Below are 19,182 nucleotides of genomic sequence, written 5' to 3' on the forward strand. Positions count from 1 at the left end.
TTTTTTTCCTTGAATGGCCTTTTCTTTGCTTTGGTTACGGTTTTGTTCCTGGTGGTAGACGGACTGGCCGTACCTGCTTGATGTTTCCCCGAGCTGTCCCCGGTCCTGTCCCGGTTCCGACTCCTGCATCCATCTCTATGGGTCGGGGTCTTCGGGCCGTGCCAGGCCCCTATCCCGAAGCATTTCACCCAACCCGCGACTCTCTTGATCGGTCGTCTCTTGCAACGCACCATTGCATACATGCCTGCATAGTCACCCAGACCCACTCTCTTTGGCATTGTGTCATGACTGGGCTGAAAGCACAGCGGATGCCGGAGCTTGTCAATTAACAACTGCCAAAAACATGGAACGCCAATAGGAACTGCATGCTGGCCCTGTCGACAACGCAAGGTATGCAGACCCCACAGTATGATCCCTCTGGGATATGGCTGACATAAAAAAAGGTAAAATGTGACAACAAGCAGCCTTGCGAGAACTGCGTCAAGCGGGACCATGCCCAGCTCTGCTCCTACAAGCCCAACCGGTCAGGCACTCGTGGATCTATAACATCAGAGAATGCCAGTACGGGCAGGAAGCGGCCACGCTCGCCAGAGGAGGAGGACACTCAGCGGACACCTCTTGACATCAAAAGCGAGAGTAGCACTGGGGTAGCTGCTTACGGTAAGCGGCATCAGTCGCCAAGTGTCGATGAGAATTCTATTGGTTACTTATATGGCTTTCACTCGGCCGTTACAGACGACGAGGGTGGCGACACCTCCGAAGGGTCAAGATACCTAGGACAGAACAGCATACCTGCCATCCTCAAGGAACAGCTGCCGCCGACCGAACAGCAGGATGAATCGACACATATTAGGCAGGACATGCGGTCCATCTTGGGGCTGGATACATCGGCCCCTTTTCCGCTCATGTCACCCAGGCATATGGAGAAGCTTACACTAGACATCACCACGGAATTGCCCTCGGATAGAGAGGTGATGAGGTAGGTCAACTCCCGCTGCAGGTCATGATCTTGAGCTATGCTGCGACCACAGTCGACTATGAGAGGCGTTTGTCGCCATGGTGTTTCATGGAAGGTCACTAACGTGGGATTAGACTTTTCCGAACATACAAGGAGATTCCGCAACAATTCTGGGGCTTCGTTATAGATATAAACGACGTAGAGAGTCGGCTGCTCGTTTACCTGGAGGACAGAGCTAAAAACGCGAAAAGTACATCCAAGGCCACTAAGCCAGTGTCTGCTTCGTGGCTTGCAATATTATTTGCGATACTCGCCGTAGGCTCACAGTATCACGAATCTCCTTATCACATCCGGACCGCCAACTCTCAGAAATACATCCAAATCTCGTTTCATTTCTTGAGGATAAGTAACTTCCTCCTCAGGCAAGTTTCTTCATTGCAATACACGACTTCCACTTGCTCGTACTAACAGCCCTTGGACAGACCAAACTTTGACTCGATTCAGGCATTGTTGATGACGAGCTTTGCGCTACTCAACGATATGAAGGCTGAGGCCTCGTGGGCTCTGTTGGGTTTAACCTGTCGCCTGGCTCAGTCACTGGGTCTTGATAGGACCTCGACCAACAATGAAACCGAGATGGCGTCCGAACTCTCCGATAGGGAGCGTGTCAGGCGGACGTTGTGGTATGTCTGAAGTTCTCGGGACCGGAGCTCCTTTTTAAACACATGCACTAACTGAAATTCGTCACCAGGTGGAAATGCGTTTGGCATGACTCGTTGATTTCATTATCTTTCGACAGGTATGTGACTTTACCGGGAAAAGAGGAGCGTTCAATTATGATTGCCGTTTTTGCTGTGTTCGAATCTAATGTGCGTACAGGTCACCCATGACAAATGCAGGATCGGTGCGGATACCAATGCAAAATCCCAGAGCTGGCGGCTGGGGCTACTTGGAGGCCATGTGCCATTTGTGCAAAATCATCTCCCAGCGCCTGAACCCCGAGGCACTCGCAGCAGCCTCCTACGACATCATCCTCGAGAACTGCGAAGCTACTGAAAGGTTACGAGAGCAGGTTGTTCCTTCCATTCGCTCCAAGGAAGCTTGTAGCTCTGCGCTCGATCGACTCCAATACTTTGCCATCCGCCTTCATACAGCTTTCGTCGTCTCGGTCTGCTGCAGACCTGCGCTTCATCGTGACGGCGACGAGGGCGAATCGAAGCTGACGAGCTCGCAGAAACGATCGCTGGCCGAGAAGTGCAAAGTTAACCTTGCCGAAACAGTACGCATGTTCCTCGCTATGCACCAACTATCCGTCATCCCGACGCGATCCTGGGCTTTTACCTACCATGGCTTGTCGTCCGCCGTCCTGTTGGGCATCCTCGGCGAGACCAAGGCCGACCCTGAAGTCCGCCAACTCCAAGGTGATCTCATCGCAGCACTGTCTGCCACTGCAAGCAAGGAGAAGAGCCCAACTGGCCCGTACATACCACCCTCGGACAAGGACATTGAGCTCTCCGGTCCGCTGTCGCGAGCACTCACAGCACTCCGAAACATATACGACCATGGAACGATAATTGGCGCGGGTCTCAGGAGGGAACTCAATAGTGGGTACGCCTCGGGTGCACGCACACCGCACCGGCCCAACGGACTCACGGCAGCACCTACGGCGCCGGGCGCGGCCCCTGCCGGCAATGGGACTATCAATGACCCGCAGGTGATTCTCGAGGGCGTGAGCACAAGCCTCAATCCGCACCAAGGCGCCGCCGTTGCCGTGACAGAGATGCAGAACGGAAACGCGGCAATGCCGTCTACGGAATATCCGGCGTATGTACAGTTTAACCCCATGCAACATCAGCGGCAAAATCCTGACGGCAACAGCAACAGCAACAGCAACGGCAATAGCAGCAGCAATATGACCTTTTTGCCGACAATCCAGGACCCCTTGACTACGGAACCGCCGCTCGCCGATCCTTCTACCTACATGTCTCCCATGGATGTCTATGATCAGATATTCTGGGGTGGGTATCAATCCTTCTCCTCCTCGCGTCAAGGTTTTTGCGATTATGCCCTTTTTACCCTATTTTCCCTTTTTTTTTTTTTGCGTTTTTGTTTTCTCGTGCTCACTGTCCTTGTTCTTCAGGGTCATTGGTAAATGTTTGCTAACACTTTTTTTGATCATTCAACAGAATCACCAGAGCCATGGAACACGGGAGTGGACACGATGAACTTCGACTTTTTGGCCCAGCCGCCCCCTGGCCAACAGCAACAGCAGCACTTTTACTTTTAATAAGCCGACTACTATACTCCATCGAGGGTCGTTGGACCCGCTGGCTCGCATATTTTCGGGCATCTAATGGCCAAGGCTATGTCATGATACATTTATTCACCGTTAGGGAGTTTAAAAACTGGGCTCGGATAGCAGCAAAATCCTTTTTATAGGCTTTTTTTTTGTGTTTTGGAATTTAAAAGTATCTTTCCCGCCGTGCATTCTGTCATTCTGTTTTCTCGTACCATGGGCTCATTTTCGTCTCCCCTTTGGCTGCTGTCGCCCATACCGAGTCACCAGCAGCCAATCATAACTTAGCGACGGCAGGTCCGGCCACATTAATTTCGGAAGAGAGGCTGACAAGCCATACATTTGTGGTTGGGTAGCCTGGCCAGCTCTTATGGTGTTGATGGAACTGCCCGCCAATAATCGACTAGGACTGGGTGGTACAAGTATGTCTTTGGATACCGTACCACATGATGTTTGGCCCGGTAATTTTAAATTTTGATACTGCGTGTAGCAGCCGTTAACTTGAGCTTCGTATTTGGCTTCAAAAAGATTTGGACTCTGTCTAATCGACAAGTCGTGGGCCTCAGCCCTGAATACGGATCAGATCTCCACTGCTAACCTCTCTCTGTACATTATGAGGTTCTTTGATGATTTCAATCGATCTTTCAAAGACTTTTTCCGGGCCATTTGCTCCCAAAACAAAAGAAAAATATTGAACAAATTGCGGTTTACTGGTTGTCGTCATCGCACCGATCCCACTCGAGGTCGTCGAGTGCATTGAGAAAATCCCAGTCACGAAGCTCAGCCTCGTTTTTGCCGTCGTCAATCTCCTCGGTGCTCTCCTCGCATGGGGCAAGGGTGGGTGTGAATCGACTACGAAGGTGAGGAGTCGTAATCAGCATCAGCATCTCGTGGCGCGCGAACATTACTGCCAGCGACATTGCGGGCTGCAGCATTCTTTGGAGAGAGGTGAGTTCCTCTTCATCATCTTCCCCTTCTTCCTCAACGTCAGGGATCGTCGGCAGCAAGTGACGTACATGGTTGTCAGGGTCGTAGTAGGCGGCATTAGTGAGTGCGATGGTGGAGCGGTTCGTCGATGCGTTCTCACGCCTCAGGGGAGTGGGACGCTGGGCTCGATTGAGAGATTGACCCGAGCGAAGGCGCTGTGCGACTTGGCCTCTCTGATATGGCGCCACCCAGAGACCCCAGTTGCCGTTGTAATAATCGGCGGTGCAGCTGTTCTCTTGGTCGCCGTCAACCTGGCTGCCAGGGAGCTGGGACTCTTGAGCCCGCTGGTTCATGCTGGAGTTGATGATGTCTCGGAGAGTCTGCGGGTTCATAGTCTCCAGACCGGGGAGACTGTGCTTGAGGCCGCCAGTGGATGACTCGTCGTCCTCTTTGGCCTTCTTATCCTCGGTCTTTTTCTCGACTTTCTCCGGAGGCTGATACAATGGAAGACCCATTTTGATCTGGTATTGGCCTGAGTTGAACTTGGGACGGAACAAAAGTGTCAACTCGCGTTGCGTCATAGATGAAGTGATGACAAGTGACTATAAAGAATGTGAACCATACCTGAGTCTGAATCTGGTAACGACAACGGAGATTGGCGATGGGAATTCGCCTATCTCGGGATGGGAAGTTTAGTTCGCTTCTTCAACCAGTTAAGACGTCGTTAATACCAGACGCATGAAGCTCAGTAGCTAAGTACAAAAGGGCTAGTGGCTAAATAAACCGTTATATTATGCCGCAAGCCTGTTGTCCCTTGGATTGGGTGTGCAGAAAGACTGATCACGAAAAAGCTTGACAAGATTTGTGGTGGTTGAAACGACTCTCGCAGCAGAGTGGTGATCTGGAAGAACCGGAATGGAAGACAAAAGCCCGGGGGCGGCAAGAATGCCAAAAATTCTATCTGGGCCCAAGTGCCCCAATAAGGAAGGCACAGGTGAACCAACGATGCCGTTCAAGGGCAAGCATTTTGTGAATGGCAGCACGCTAGCCGTCTTCTGAAATGCCTTTTCTCCCTGTCCGGGCGCGGGCCACTAGGGTAGCCGTATCAAAGCCGTAGCCCGGAGGTCCTGGCATCTGTCAAGCTTGTACCTTCCGTTTCCATATTTAGGAGCATCATTAGATACGGAGTCTTCCGTTTCTTTGCCTATCTCACTTTAGATTTCGGAATCTAAAGGAGTGACGGCTTGTGCCTTGGTGAGATTTGGATCATCAAGACGTCTTTCACCATGCCTTTGACGCCTAAAGAGCGCTTCTCGCTCTGCTCAGACCGTTTGATTTAGTGTCTGCGATATGTTGCCTCCTTGAGGCTGACCCTGCATCTTGACAAGCTGACAGAAGACGGCTGTCGAGATTGCTGCTTGGAGATGACACTTGCTATATAACCTAGCTTGAATCCTGCTGTTGATCCAGTAGCGAGACTCTAGGCTTTCAAGACTTGGACTCGGTAACCAATGCCTTCCCCTTTAGCTTCCAGCCCTGTCGCTGATTGGCTGTCGATGACTTGACTCAAAAAAGACCCCGCCCCCAAGGAGCCGTTTGGCATTCATCTTTTAGTTCTTGACGTGCAGAAGACTTCAACTTGGTCATCCTGACATCCAGTCGAAACTCCGAGCCCTTATAGTCTCTTCCATCAGTCCATCAAAGACTCTGAAACTAGAAAGTGGTGTTTGCTTCTTGTTTTCTCATTGCTGCAGCTCAGGTCAACTTCCTCGAGCCTCCTCCATTGCCGAGAACATCTGGCTTCCGACACGACAGTCGCCGAGAGGGCACTATATAAACAGCCACCGATCCAGGATTTTTCTTGCGATGCATGTTCTCTGAGCGTTACCGAGCGCTACCAGCTGGCTCATGCAAGAGCCGCGGCCACAAGCTTGTATGTATGCCATCTTCGACCTTGGTGCTGCTTGTCCTAGTTGTCAACTTGTCACGGTACACCCGTCAATTGTTAAGAGCTAAAGCTGTTGATTTAGGATGCTTGATAGTCATGTGAAATCGATCTCCCGCAGTGAAAAGCCTAGCCTGCCCGCATACGAGCAACTCGGAGAAAAAACACCAAGAAAATGGAAGGCTCCTCGCAGCAACCAAACAGGACCCAGGAAGACGCCAATATCGAAAAAGGAATGTCTGCTCAAGCTGTTGCTCCTGAGCGCACGGCAGCTTTCCAGACACCATGCAACAAGCCAAATACCGGCCCTTTGTGTAAGTATGTAAAGACAGGTCTCGCCAGAGCTATCACCAAGTCGATTAATATAGGGGTGGGAGCATTAAACCAAGTATGCACCAGCTTGGTGGCCAAGGCCCATATAACACAAGTCAGGTTTTGTAACGCGCGCTGATACTCGGATATTTATACAGAAGTGCTGACTCAACGTCAAGCCTTTCAATCCGAGATTCGCAGAACAGGCAGCCAATACGACCAGTACGACTGCAAGGCCTGCGATCGAATCGAGCTCTCAGGGGTATGGGAAACGACAAGATTCACCGAGGGCACCACTGTTGCCAGCCAAGAAGAACATGTAACATGGTGTTGATGAAGCTAATGGGACTGTTCTCGACTGTATATGACAAGGATGCTTCGAAGAGGTTGCGGAGTTTACCCTGTGTGCTGATGTTCAACAGAGAAAAATTTTGAAAGACCGAGCAAGAGGATATGTTTCTTTGTTGGTGATGCGCTCTCTACGAATCTGTGAATCAAAGCAGATAAAAGAGGAGCAGGGAAACTTGATGCTTTTAAGTGTCCAAGGAACAGAGTGACTGCTTCTTTTACGTGTACTTGCTGTCGAGAATCCCTACTACAGCTAGTCTAGGCTTGTCCCACAGAAGAAGTCATGACACGCATACTGACACAACACTGGGTGTTAACGAAAAGAAATACAACATATGACTCTTAGCCTCTCTGTTTTATCACGTTGTCCTAAACTCAGACACATGTTTGTATCAAGCCCATACAGAGAGCAAGCTTCCAAGCGGTTGGTTTGTTGTCGTACTGGAGGAGCTCAGGAGCTGATTGCGATGCGAAATCCAAGAATACCTCAGGAAACACAGAACCCCAACTAATCCATCAGGTATGGAGGAAGCAAATTGTCTTCAAAACACATATCAAATAGGCTGATGGAAATGCTGGCATTGGAAATGACTGATACCAAATCCAGTCAGGCGCAAACTAGGACCAGAGAGGGTTGGCTGGCCGTTGCTTCAAAGATCTGGCTTGTAGTTTGCACAGCAAGAAGTTGTACATGTAATCATGGTTGATGGCAACGTGCTGGCCTCATAATCTAGGAAGTTAGCGGAGACTGTAGGCCTTGGTGCCTAATCATGTCCACCCCTGTTTGCTCGCCTGAACCCATTGTCTTTCCCTGCTGGGCCTCAGCCCTCAGGCAGTCGACATGCTACCGAACCCCGCTACCGTTGAACATATTCTTCGAACACTCAGGGAAGAGCAGCGAGTCAAGAGAAGGAGACCTAGTTTCTGAGTTCAGATCATGCAAGTTCTCTTCCAAGACGTGATAGGACTCACCTCTATACAATCCTCTCCTCAAACTTTGCTTCAAAATCTTCTCACTGGAAACCTTCACCTCCCACCTCGACACCCCCCTTCGCGTACAAAATCAAATTTCACAGCTTCAACTACCCTCCCATCAATCTGTTGATCGCATACTTCATTCGTCCACTCAATGAGTCCACAATGGATTTCCTCAGTACCATGCCCTCCGACTTCCGGGATGAGTTTATCCGCTGAGGGCTTGAGTTTCGCATGTGGGTGGCTATCCCAACAATGGAAAGTGTTGCTTCAAATCCCCCTCGCGTTGTTGAACTGAGGATTGAACATCCTCCCCTGAGCTTTGTTGTGACCGTTTTCTCTCCTCCCTTGATTCATATCCTTCGGGTCTCTCCCACGCCGCCCCAGCGTGATCGTCTTGATATGGCCGACAGAGATTCGGATCCGAGATGAATTTCGGGTACGTTTCGTCCTCCCCAACCCTGTGTATGGCTTTCGGCCCCGAGAGGAAGATTCTCGACATTTCACCTACCTTTGTTTACCGACATCCTGCCGATCGGATTTGCAGAAGCTAGGGAGGACTGCGGTTGACTTTTGTCGTTAGGGCGCCTCGCCCTCATCTAAATGCTCCATCTAAAGAGAACTGTGGCCCTCCGTCTGTATGAGAGGAAAGTCATCTTTTTCTTTCACTCGACAGAGCGCTGTATCTCATATGTAAAATTCTCGAGAAGATGATCCCATTTTCCTGCTCTCTCCTCTCTTGAAATAATCCCAGGTAATTGCAATATATCTTTTCAAAGTCAAGTCTTTTTGTCGTTTGGTCGAAAGTTTCTAACCAGAAATGATTTTGTGCAGGCTCGCCATCCCCAAAACCTCGCCTGCGCTGGAACAAACGATGTCTTGTCACGAATGTATTTAGTTTCTTTGTTGATACAAGGTGAAATGAGGGCTAATGCGCGTGGTCGACCCTCAAAAATCAAATCCGTGGCTACATTCCGGCGCGTAGCACGATCGTAAGCACAAAGATACCTGCGGCATGTCAGATAAACTGACAGGACTAACACCTATCGCTAAAATCATTCCTACCATATCGGATACACTGCAGTTCAGACTGCTGACAGTAATGTGAATGCTCCCCCAGTCACTGTCGTCGACCGAGTGGCGGCCCGCCCGTTCCGCTGCGGCTGCCCTTCTGGGTCACTATTACTTTACCACTTTAGGCTCTTTGAGCACCACCACTTTTGTGCAGTCTAGCCAGCAGTCGCTTCAACGGTTCAGCAGCCCCCCTGCAACGAGAATGTACACGCTTGCTACGGAAACAGCAAGACGCCAGCGGCGGCTTGCTGATAATTGTCTTTCTTTGTCGCGTCCAACGTCTCATTGTACATGTGCAACAATCTTTGGTATATTTCATAGCACGGACTAAAGAGAACCCCTATGACAGATCGAACCTGACTGATTCGTTCTTCGAAGGTGGAACCATAGTGCAGCTCTGAACAAAGATACCGTTATTCCTTCCACTACTCTGTCCTTCAATAGCTGGAATGTCCAACAACGATAGCAACGTTAGCCCGCCTTTGAATTACTCAAACAAAGACCTTTTTCAGGGCGCTGGCAGTCTCAAAACTCAAAATTTCAATTAAAGAATGTACAACTCTCTGCTATTTGCATCAAGGCATCGAAGCTTTGCTTCTCTGGTGGAACACGCGAGGAGGTTCAGAGTAGATTTGCAAGGGTAGGAAACTGCCTGAACTAGCAAACGAATTCAATTCACTGCCGTGTCAAATGGCTCACATTTGGAGCATCCTTATCACGGCAAAAAATACAGTAGAACTCAAGAAATTCTCATTTCTCGGTGACATGGTAGATTCAGCCATGACCATGCCTGTCATTCTGGCTAGGTGCCTAGATAGCCGTAATAGCATCACGAGCCCTGCCCGTAAAACAGCTTCATCTCCCAAATCGCCACCACGAGTGTAGAAAGACACATGACAAACAAATCCCCAAATACATCCACTCGCTCCCGGAAAGTCACTCGTTCTGAAAAAAAAAGCCCAATTCGGCCTTTATGTGCAAGACTTCATATGTGGTCTTGCCGCGCAAAACATCGAGAAAAACAAAATCAAAGACAAAACAAACGCATGATTTTGAAATTTGACATAAATGCCCCATAACTCCTTGCAATAAAATTACACGCACGATCCAGCTCAAGGTCAGGTGGTTGATGTTTGTCAATCCACATACAGGCAGATTTGAATCCGAAATCAAAGTTGACCCGATTGAGTGAGCCTGGGCGACAAAGTGTCAGCAATTGTGCAAAAATACAATAAAACCGACCACTTGAAAAGCCACGGATGTAGAGGTAGCGCAGGACTCACGGAGTCAGTCTGGGTGTCGTTCTGTACCTCAGAGCGTCATGCAGAGTGTGGTCATAAGGCATGTCGCTGTACATAAGGCGTTCGCAGAGGAATCCTATGCGGTCATTGAGCTTGACCAACGGATTGACCTCGGTAGCTCCTAGTAGATACTTGTCCACCTTGGTGCAGCCGGTGTGGTCCCTGATGTTGAAGAGATCGTCGACGTAATCCTGGTAGATCTGCAAGCAGCAGTACGACTCCCAGGCCAAGCGGTTGCTGACGGTGGCACGTCTAACTATGATGGGAAGATTCTGCTCCAAGCCCCGCTGCTTTCGGTTCTCGCAGAGGCGAGGTATCTCGTCTCGGAGATTGTCAACCACATAAGACCAGCTGGCCTGGGGAGCCATGTTTGAAGGCCGGTAGAAGGAAATGAGGGCCACGTGGTCGAGACGCACCTCGCAGAGGTCAGGCAGTTCCCGGAGCATCTTGAGTAGAGAAGTCTCGGTGTTCCTGATCCGCGCATTCTCAAGGTGAAATACTTGAAGGTTTGGCCAGCGAGAAGCTTTGAAGAGTCTGTCACTGTGCTCATGATTGAAACCTTCCTCGTCTCGATAGAGAATGGAGGCGCAGTCAAGGTGCATCTGCGTCAAAGTCTCCGCCGCCATGTACTTGATGATACCGCTAAGACGTGTCAGGTCATAGTCGTTTCTGTCTCGGAACGGCGAGGTGGCTGCGTTCCTAACCGTTTCAAAGCAGTTGTAGCCGTACAATGGAGTAATCTCCAGCACTTTGAGTCCCTTGCAGGCCTCTCTGAGCTCCTTGGGTCCCGGCAGGTTGATCTGATCGGAAAAGTTGTGGGGAGGGTGTTGAATCCAGCCGTATGGGTCATGGCAGTCCCAGGCTGGCACGGCGTTCGGGATCTGCATGCCCAAAATGCGCAGGCCAGTAAGCTTCACACCTGCTGCGTGCACAGCAACTGGAAGGTCGATGATGAGATCGATAGGAACACGGAAGTACTTGAGTGGTGACTTCATGGGGATTTCATCATCTTTTTTAAACTTCCAGCAAGTGACCCAGCTTACGAGCGTTGCGAACATAGCACAGTCAGAGTCTCGAACATATTTTGGGCCCTGGCCCAAGAGGATAACCATAGCAGCGCCTAGCTCCTCCGGTCCTGGACAGCGAGCGTCGTCCAAGACGAGACGGGTTGCACGCGGCATCCGAGCCATAGCCTGGGCCACTCGTCGAATTCCATCACCAGACTTGCGTAGATACTGTTGGGCAAGGTAGCGTCTTCGATACTCAGTGTGAATGAGGCCGAGCATGCGCATGCATATGCCAAACTTGAAATCATCCTTGTTGACGTCGGCGGTGGGGTTGTTCTTTTTCTTAGCCGCGGTCTTCTTCTGGCCGTCAGCAACCAGAGCCCAGTACTGGACAGTCTCCATAACCATAGGGATTGTCTCAGTGACAAAGCTTCCCTCCTTTGGCATCCTCTGGATATACTCTTCCCACATGGCGCAGAGGTATGCTGCCAGAGTTTCCTGGTTGTTGGCGATGAGAGGGTCATGGAAGCCAAGGTGAACATGGGCGACTTGAACATGCCGGGAAAAGAATGGGGCTTGCGAGAGACGCTCAAACGACTCGAGCGATTTAGGGTCAAAGATTGAGCAGTGAGCAACTTGCGAGACAAGAGGCGCTGCAATCTTGGCAAACCTGCGGCAGGTCAAACGAATGCTCATGATGTCGCTGCCGTTTCGAGCGAATCTCTCAAAGTATCTCAAGCCGTCAGCGTCAAAAGGTGCGTTGACCTTGGCATGGTTGAAGATCTGAAAGAGAGTCTCTGATGGAAGATCGGCTAGGCCGATCTTTTTCCGTTTCACCTCCATGGCTGCAGTGAGGCGGCTTAGATCTTGATGTTCATGCGAGTTTGTTGTGAGGTTGCAGAGGTGATGAGCAAGTGAAGTTGTGGCACCTACAAGAAGTCCTTTGTCGTGCCGAGAGGACTTGGGCCCACTTTTTGAACCTCCTCTGTTGCCTGAAAGCCCTAGGCCAGTGGTAGAGGCGGTGACTTCCTGACACTGTGCAATGTCAACGTCGAGGCTCTTGCTTGTTTAGGGCTCTGGGCTGTAGGGTACTGATATTAGGGGAGCGTGCTTCCAAGATGGCAGCAACCCCTCCGACACCTTAGAATCAAGCGGGCACGTACTCTGCCACTTGCATACGCAGGGAAAACCCTGACGAGTTTCCTCTGGGGTTATAGGACGCCTTCATGTCAGAGTGAAAGGTCTTCTAGCCGATACTCTTACTGCTTCTTGTTTTTCCCTGACTTCGCAAGCTTACTACGCACTCTACATTTCAGCTGAAGCTCTCGCAGTTGCACTCCTCTTCCCAGCTCGGGATTTGCCTGAAATCACTCCAGAACTAGGAACTGAAAAGCCATAGAGCTAAGACAAATGAGACAGATAAGTTTCATAGGCAAGTAACCATCCTTCCTGGGGTCTGTTTCTCTAGTCCAATGTTACTTTGAGAATGAAAGTGACAGTTCATCCGCTCAATTGCTATCCGGAACAGGCCACCAAAACTTGGGCAACACGCTTTGATGATCATTTGTCGACATCTCCGCTTCCTGAGCCTTTACACCCTTGATATAGCCCTCGTTTTACTTACTTTATATCCTTCATACCCCTTCTACCCGGCGCAGACTGCCTTTACACGAAGTCAGTCCGTCACGTATCCCCTAACCCTTGTCGGACATAGCACAGCATTTGGATTGGTCACAGTTGATGCTACATGATAGAGGTCACTAACTGTTGTGTTACATTTTACCAAATAGTTTGAAGAAATTCGGATCGAGGTCTTGGGAATTCCCAGTACAAGAGACACAGCTGATGACTCCTTTCACCAACTTGCGTATATTAGAGATCTAGCTCTATCTCAGCTCAAAAACGATTATGTCCGAAACATATATATCAATACACTCTCTGGGATCTAGGAACGGAAAAGGCAGAGTTTGCAAGGTACATTCAAAAGCTGACGTCGATATTCCAAACTCTGTTGACTAGAGGCTGATAGTCCCAAAAGCACCCTGAGGTCGGAATGGAACAGGATCGAGCCATTGCCGACTACGAGGGCTTGAGTAATACAACTTAGTTCTAGCCCAGACTCATTAACTAGGTATACGTGGCTCACTGATGCCAAACAAAAGAGCCTATAGCTTCGAGTAGTGTAGCTTTATGCTGTCACGAGGCCAGACAGCCGCAGCATCGATCTTGTCACAGATTCGGACACTCTTGGACAATATTTGACCACGAACGACTAGCACTTTTGAGAGTATACAGATACGAGTCACGGATACAGGTCAAGACCAAGCCCAGCCCGTGGAAGGAGTACCAGCAGTTCACTGCTGATTTGGAAAAGACAAAGACAAACGAGCAACCCCCTCAAAGCTTTTATCAAGCCCTGCAAGAAAATCGAGATCAACACCCCAGGCCAGGCCTCACGGGGTCGACACGCTGTTCAAAGTTCTATTTCATTTACAACCCAGATCGAGACGCCAGGAGGCATCCATAGTGTCGAGTAGCTGGAGAGGGCTATAGATCCAGCACCCGCGGCTGGCAGGAGCCCCGAGATAGTCGAGTCCCTGCCACAGACGCGCACGGTTACACTCAAGAAGTTCAGATGGAACCATCAACGATAACAATCATCCTGCGGGCAGCAGCTGTCTTGCGAACAAAAGCTTGGTCGTTCCTGCGGCAAACAGTGCTTCCGACACGACTAGTTCTCTGGCTGAAACTCTTTTAGGCATGCAGTCAGTACTACAAGAGAAAACACAGTGGGAAACCCAGTTCGCAGGAGATCGGTGACGCTGGCAAAGGCAGTTCCGCTGGGTTCCTCTGTCGGTCCTGGACCCGGCGGACTTTGTTCCAGCTAGCGCTGGATGGCTTTGTTATGTGTTTGCGTTTAGGAGCGAGAAGATACGCCGTTTAATCGTCGGCCGATACTTTTTTATTATTCAAGGTGCTATTCGTGACGAACAAAGAACAACATCGCGGGCTTTATTCGTCCTTGTTGACCATTACTCAACGCTGTGCCCTTGGGACAAAGGATATACCCGTCAGACCGAACACACCTACAAGCTCAGTCGCTCGGTTTCCCCCACCTCCAGTTCAAAGCATCTGCGTATCTGCTGAACGACCCCAGCAAAGCCGTCTTCCATCCTCAGTACACCCGTGGGTAGTTGGGGATGATGAGATTCTTCAAGCTCGTAGTCCCGTTCAAACCCTGCGCAACGGCTTGGGCGAAGCTCTGGGCGTTGAGGTCGGCGCCCGCGACGCTGGTGTGGGTGTGGTCGCGCGGGTACAGCGCATTGGTAGCAGCATTGCCGAGCTTGAGGTACATCCGCGCGGTGGCGGTGAAGTGGTCGACCTGCGTGACCCTTGAGTCGGCGAGGGCCCTTTGGGCGGTGGCGACGTAACCCACGAACCTCGGCGCGCCGCTCCCGTACTGCCCACCCTCCCACAGGTTGTTTGGCGTCTGGGAGCTGAGCACGACGGTGGCGCCCTTGGCGAGCATGAGCTTGGCGGCCTGGATGTAGTAGAACACAAAGGTGTAGACGGCCTCGCCCGTCTTGTCCGAGTAGCACACCTCGGTCCCGGACCCGGGGCAGTCGGACCGGCCGTTGTCGTTCTTGTTGGGCGACCCGCCGTCGTTGTGCCCAAACTCGATGACCACCACGTCGCCCGGCCGCGCCAGGTTCGCCACCTCGGCGAACCGCCCCTCGTTCCAGTACGAGCGCGCCGACCGTCCGCCGATCGCCTTGTTGACCACGGTCGCAGTTGTGTACTTTTGGAAGTGGTTGCCCCAGCCGTCTGTCTGCCCGTCATTGGCGCCGCTGCGCGCCATGGTGCTGTCGCCGCACAGGTAGATGGTCGCCAGCACCTGCTGCGGCAGGAGCAGGGCGCCGAGCGCGCCGGCGACGAAGGACGTGGGGAGCTGCATTGTAACTTTTCTGGCGACAGGTTTCTTGAACTCTGGACGGGAAGAGGGTCAAGGGAGGGCCGGTGGGACAAGGAAAAGATCAAGGCTCCTAGGTGCCCGCCCCAAGGAGAAGCGGCGGCCAGGTTTATATGTTCGCGTGTTGCCGTCTATTTACATGGAGAATCTTGCGAGATGGACGTGCTGGTTCGCGCGCGCGCGGGGGTCTGGAACGGAAAATTAGCCATCAAAGCGCTCGTGTAAATCTGGGCCGCGGCTTCATCTCCTGCCTCATTTGGTGTTTCTCCGCAAAGTTAACGGTATTTGTTCCCCACGTTTTTTTCTTCAGAGTGCCGGACATGAAGGACTGATTCCACCAGTAAAAAATCTGGGGGTATATTAATTGTACCAGAGGGCAACGGTGCAGAGCAGGAGTGCAAACAAGGATAAGGTGGTATTGTATGTACGTCGGAGCAACCCTCCGAGTAGTTGGATCTAATCACAGATTCAAAAGCCAAGATCTAATCCTACAGTACCTCGGCACATTGGTTCGCGACGGACAAATCAGAGACACGGCTGTTCAATATAAAAAACAAAAAAATAATAAAAAAACAAGAATACATTTGAAGGTAATCATTTCTGTATCTACAGACAATATCGCTACTCCAGTAGCAAAAGTAATGGATAACATCTAGCCTTTTTTTTTCCGTTTTATTCTCAACAAGAGATCCTCATGAGGGGCGGACAGCCCATTCAGCAGGCAAGGTCTGACCAGCAGCGTGAGCCGGGGGGGTTTTGTATCGGCAGTTGCCTTTTTCTGACTGGGCCAGCCGCCTGAACCGGGGTAGTTGTCGGCCATTACTGGCACGACGAGCTGGCAGCCTTGGCGGCAGTGGCGCCGCCGGAGTTGGCAGTACTCGAGTTGCCAGAACCACCGTTGGAAGCGCCGCCACCAGCAGCGCCACCAAAGGTAAAGTCGATGCAGCTCATGTAGGTCTGCTTGGCCTCGTCGCTGTCCCACCACCACTGCAGCACGCAGGCGCCGGCGGTGCCGCACGCCGACGGCAAGGTGTCGGGCATGGTGACGCTGAAGTCGGTGTTGTTCTTTGCGACGCCGGACTTGGTCGAGGCGTAGTTCTGGAACTCGATGAGCGGCTGGCCGATGATGGAGTTTGTGCTGGTGTCGACGACCGAGACGTTGGCGATGCCCGTGTGCGGCGCGCCGATCTGCACCTTGATGGGCACCGTCTGCCCGGCGGAGAACTTCTGCACGTCGCCCGACTTGGCGTCGGCGAACGGGATGCCCTTGCAGAGCTCCAGGCGGCACTTGGTCGGGTCGAAGTCCGCCTTGGCCTGCTGGCGCAGGCCCTGGATGTTGCCGAGACGGTCCGAGCTCTCGATGGACAGCATCTGCTGACCGCAGGCTTGGCCGAAAGCGCTGCCTGCCTCCCTTGCCGGGGGGCTGGTCACGCGCCCGTGTCCGTAGACGGCGGTGGCAAAAGAGAGAACGGAGACGAGGGAGTACTGCATCTTGTCGGCTTTTTTCTTTTTGAAGTTTGTGAGTTGGGGCGGATGTGTCCTTTTTCTTTTTTGGTTCGAAGGTTATATGTTTGTTGTCAGACTTGGTCAAAGTACTGATAAATGTAGAAAAAAAAGCTTATAAAATGGTGATAAAATGGGTGTGTATAAAAAGAGTGACTCGCAGCTGGCGCGGAAAAGAAGGGAAGTAAGTCTAAAGATGACAAGAATCGAATGACTGAATAGAGGTTGAAGACGACGAGCCAAGAAGACAATTAACCTCACCAACATAGCAGCAAAGGCTCGACTAAATAGCATTTTCATTCCCTCCCCTGGCTCCTCTCCTATCTCGCCCTTTTCTCCCTCCCCCCTCATTCCGCTGCCTCGGAAAAAATTTCGCGACGCGTTGAGACACAGCTTACGAGTCTATTTCCAGCTTGTCTATTCGCGGCCAACCGAATCACCCAAAAGGAGAAAGGGCTGTGAATGCGCGACTTGAGCCCAAACGCAATCGACAGGGGAGACCCTTCGCCGCAGCAAGGGATGGCAGATCGACTGTTTCCCTGGCGGCAAGGACCGAAACAATTGCCAACAAGTTTCAATCCGAAGTTTTGGGATCGACCGACGAGGTGGAAATGGCATGGTTCCTTGCCAATAGAAGCGTGTCGCACACCCCTGAGAGTATCCATCACCCTAGACCGTGGAAGAAGTGGTGCGACTTGGTCATGACGTCGCTGAAAAAAGCATTCAGCGCATAAAAAATATCTTTCATTTGCCCTGCCCGGTGGCTTCGCCAATAGGTGGACCCTTGTTCAGGGGGTTGAGCAATGCGCGATCAAGGGTTGCATTTGGTGCGTGTAGTTCCGATAACGAAAAAAGACGAGACGTTGACAGCGAACGGTGACGGTGACAACACTTTTTTTTTTTTTTTTTTGTTTTTTTTTGTCCCCTCCTTGGCTTTCTGCTACACACCTTGCCTAGAAATTCATGGAGAACTAACCATGCTGCGCTGCGATCTTGTCAAACAGAGTCACATGTCGAACGTTTCAATAGATCAAACGTATGCAGATTGAGGACGGCGTCGAGAAGGTCTTGTCCTCCGCTTTGGCTCAAGAGTATTTTTCGGCTCCGAACTAGAGCTTCGGGGCGATGAAGGCAGGGAGGGGAGGGGCTTTTCCGCGAGTCGCCGTTGGCGTTCGGCTTCAGGATGCACAGGAGGCGGAATTTCCGCTCGGACGCGGTAACGCTCTTTTGCCGACTCGAGCTTGAGCAGGAGGCTCTGTCGCCAGTTGTCCACAATAAGGGAAACCAAATCTGCGTACTCTGCCCTGATCGATTTCACGCTGTGTATTGAAGGTGGCCTTCCTGACCTGCTGTTTTCTTTGTTTGACCGGGACGATGAGGTCCTGGCGCTGCCCTCCTTTCTTACTGGCCTGGACCTGACAGGCGCAGAGGCTCTCCTTGGGTTTGATGGTCTCGTTGAGAGCGTCACCACCCTTGGAGCATGAGCTTGTGCCGGCTCCGTGGCAGGTGGCCTTGTCTTGGGGTCTTCTGGGCCCTTATCAGGAATAGTACCCATCGTTCTCCTCCTTCTCATTTTGGGAGCGACGCTAGGCTCCTGGTCAGCATCCTCGCTTACCCTGGCCAGGGTGGGGGTGTGTTGGCGGTTAATTCCAAGCCCACTCCACGGCATGCCATCGTCTATGAGATCGGATCTGCTTGCCGCCAGGCCGAAGTTGCGTCTTAGATCGACCAACGATCTCTCATACTCGCTCGGGCGAGGCCGGTTTCCCTGGATAGATGAGGCTGTTGCCGAGAAGACGGTCCGAGTCGGTGAGGACGGGGGGCTAGTGGCCACTCGGGCGGGTCCAGGGGGCACTTGAAGGGTCCTGGAAGCTGGTAGTGTGACGCGACCATCTCTTCTCTGTCTAGGACTCTCGAAGCCAGGATCTTTCTGCTGGGCGGCTACCTCGAGCCACATTTCGATGCTGTCAAGAAGGTGGAACATGGTATGCAGAAGAGTGGTGCTGTTTGCGGCTTCAGCCTGGGGGCTTGCACCTGCCCCAATCTCGGTTGCGAGGTGCTCCCTGATCCTGGGGATGTCCGGCCTGGGATGTTGAACTTCATCACTCTTCTCGGGTTCTCGGCTCTGCCCTGGTCTTTCGGTTGACTGGTCCGCCGTTTTGATGGTTGGCTGATGTGACGTTGCCATGTTTTTGACAGTTCTTCCTAAAAAGTCATAAACAGTGGGTTAGAATATTGCTGGATGTTCGTCGCTTGCTGTCACGTCCGAACAAGACGGAAGATCGGGACGTTCAAGGTATAGAAGGTTATTTTATTTTCGGGAGAATATCCCATCTGAGCGAACCACCTGAGCTACACCACATCACATTGAGGTTATGGGATCACGACCGAAAGTATTCAGCTGATAATATGCGATGAAAATGCATGGGCCCGAATATACGCGTGCCCTTTTTTTTTTTTTTTTTTGTGTGTGTGTTTTCACCAACCTAAACGGCGAACAAGTAATACGGATTACAGTACAGTGGATGCAATCATGGGCAATTGGTCAAAAGCGGCCAAAGCCCTG

General features: G+C 51.4%; 7 protein-coding genes across 7 annotated transcripts in view; 2 read left to right on the forward strand and 5 right to left on the reverse strand.

The window, feature by feature from the left end:
- PpBr36_02498 (uncharacterized protein) overlaps window positions 1–3,245 on the forward strand; it is a gene marked incomplete at both ends in the record, with an annotated part of 3,502 nt that extends 257 nt beyond the window's left edge. Inside the window, 7 exons of the mRNA XM_029889679.1 lie at window positions 359–390; window positions 444–660; window positions 736–979; window positions 1,441–1,641; window positions 1,710–1,757; window positions 1,838–2,976; window positions 3,145–3,245. Of these exons, the coding sequence (XP_029754269.1) occupies window positions 359–390; window positions 444–660; window positions 736–979; window positions 1,441–1,641; window positions 1,710–1,757; window positions 1,838–2,976; window positions 3,145–3,245 (1,982 nt within the window). The remainder of the gene's footprint in view (window positions 1–358; window positions 391–443; window positions 661–735; window positions 980–1,440; window positions 1,642–1,709; window positions 1,758–1,837; window positions 2,977–3,144) is intronic.
- A 716-nt stretch (window positions 3,246–3,961) lies between these two features.
- On the reverse strand, window positions 3,962–4,696 carry PpBr36_02499 (uncharacterized protein; the record flags this gene model as incomplete). Its single annotated transcript, XM_029889680.1, has 1 exon — window positions 3,962–4,696. One exon carries the CDS (start codon window positions 4,694–4,696, stop codon window positions 3,962–3,964), a length of 735 nt encoding a protein of 244 aa, XP_029754268.1.
- Window positions 4,697–6,301: 1,605 nt separating this feature from the next.
- PpBr36_02500 (uncharacterized protein) lies at window positions 6,302–6,772 on the forward strand (the record flags this gene model as incomplete). Its single annotated transcript, XM_029889681.1, has 2 exons — window positions 6,302–6,440; window positions 6,645–6,772. 2 exons carry the CDS (start codon window positions 6,302–6,304, stop codon window positions 6,770–6,772), a joined length of 267 nt encoding a protein of 88 aa, XP_029753486.1.
- A 3,342-nt stretch (window positions 6,773–10,114) lies between these two features.
- PpBr36_02501 (uncharacterized protein) lies at window positions 10,115–11,986 on the reverse strand (the record flags this gene model as incomplete). The annotated part of the gene is made up of 1 exon (XM_029889682.1): window positions 10,115–11,986. One exon carries the CDS (start codon window positions 11,984–11,986, stop codon window positions 10,115–10,117), a length of 1,872 nt encoding a protein of 623 aa, XP_029753485.1.
- Window positions 11,987–14,318: 2,332 nt separating this feature from the next.
- On the reverse strand, window positions 14,319–15,098 carry PpBr36_02502 (uncharacterized protein; the record flags this gene model as incomplete). Its single annotated transcript, XM_029889683.1, has 1 exon — window positions 14,319–15,098. One exon carries the CDS (start codon window positions 15,096–15,098, stop codon window positions 14,319–14,321), a length of 780 nt encoding a protein of 259 aa, XP_029753488.1.
- Window positions 15,099–15,932: 834 nt separating this feature from the next.
- Window positions 15,933–16,604, reverse strand: PpBr36_02503 (uncharacterized protein; the record flags this gene model as incomplete). The annotated part of the gene is made up of 1 exon (XM_029889684.1): window positions 15,933–16,604. The coding sequence occupies one exon, from the start codon at window positions 16,602–16,604 to the stop codon at window positions 15,933–15,935; it is 672 nt and encodes a 223-aa protein (XP_029753487.1).
- A 1,042-nt stretch (window positions 16,605–17,646) lies between these two features.
- On the reverse strand, window positions 17,647–18,804 carry PpBr36_02504 (uncharacterized protein; the record flags this gene model as incomplete). Its single annotated transcript, XM_029889685.1, has 1 exon — window positions 17,647–18,804. The coding sequence occupies one exon, from the start codon at window positions 18,802–18,804 to the stop codon at window positions 17,647–17,649; it is 1,158 nt and encodes a 385-aa protein (XP_029753482.1).
- Window positions 18,805–19,182: the final 378 nt, after the last annotated feature.

The sequence above is a fragment of the Pyricularia pennisetigena genome, chromosome 3 (genome assembly GCF_004337985.1).
Source record: "Pyricularia pennisetigena strain Br36 chromosome 3, whole genome shotgun sequence".
NCBI lineage: Eukaryota > Fungi > Ascomycota > Sordariomycetes > Magnaporthales > Pyriculariaceae > Pyricularia > Pyricularia pennisetigena.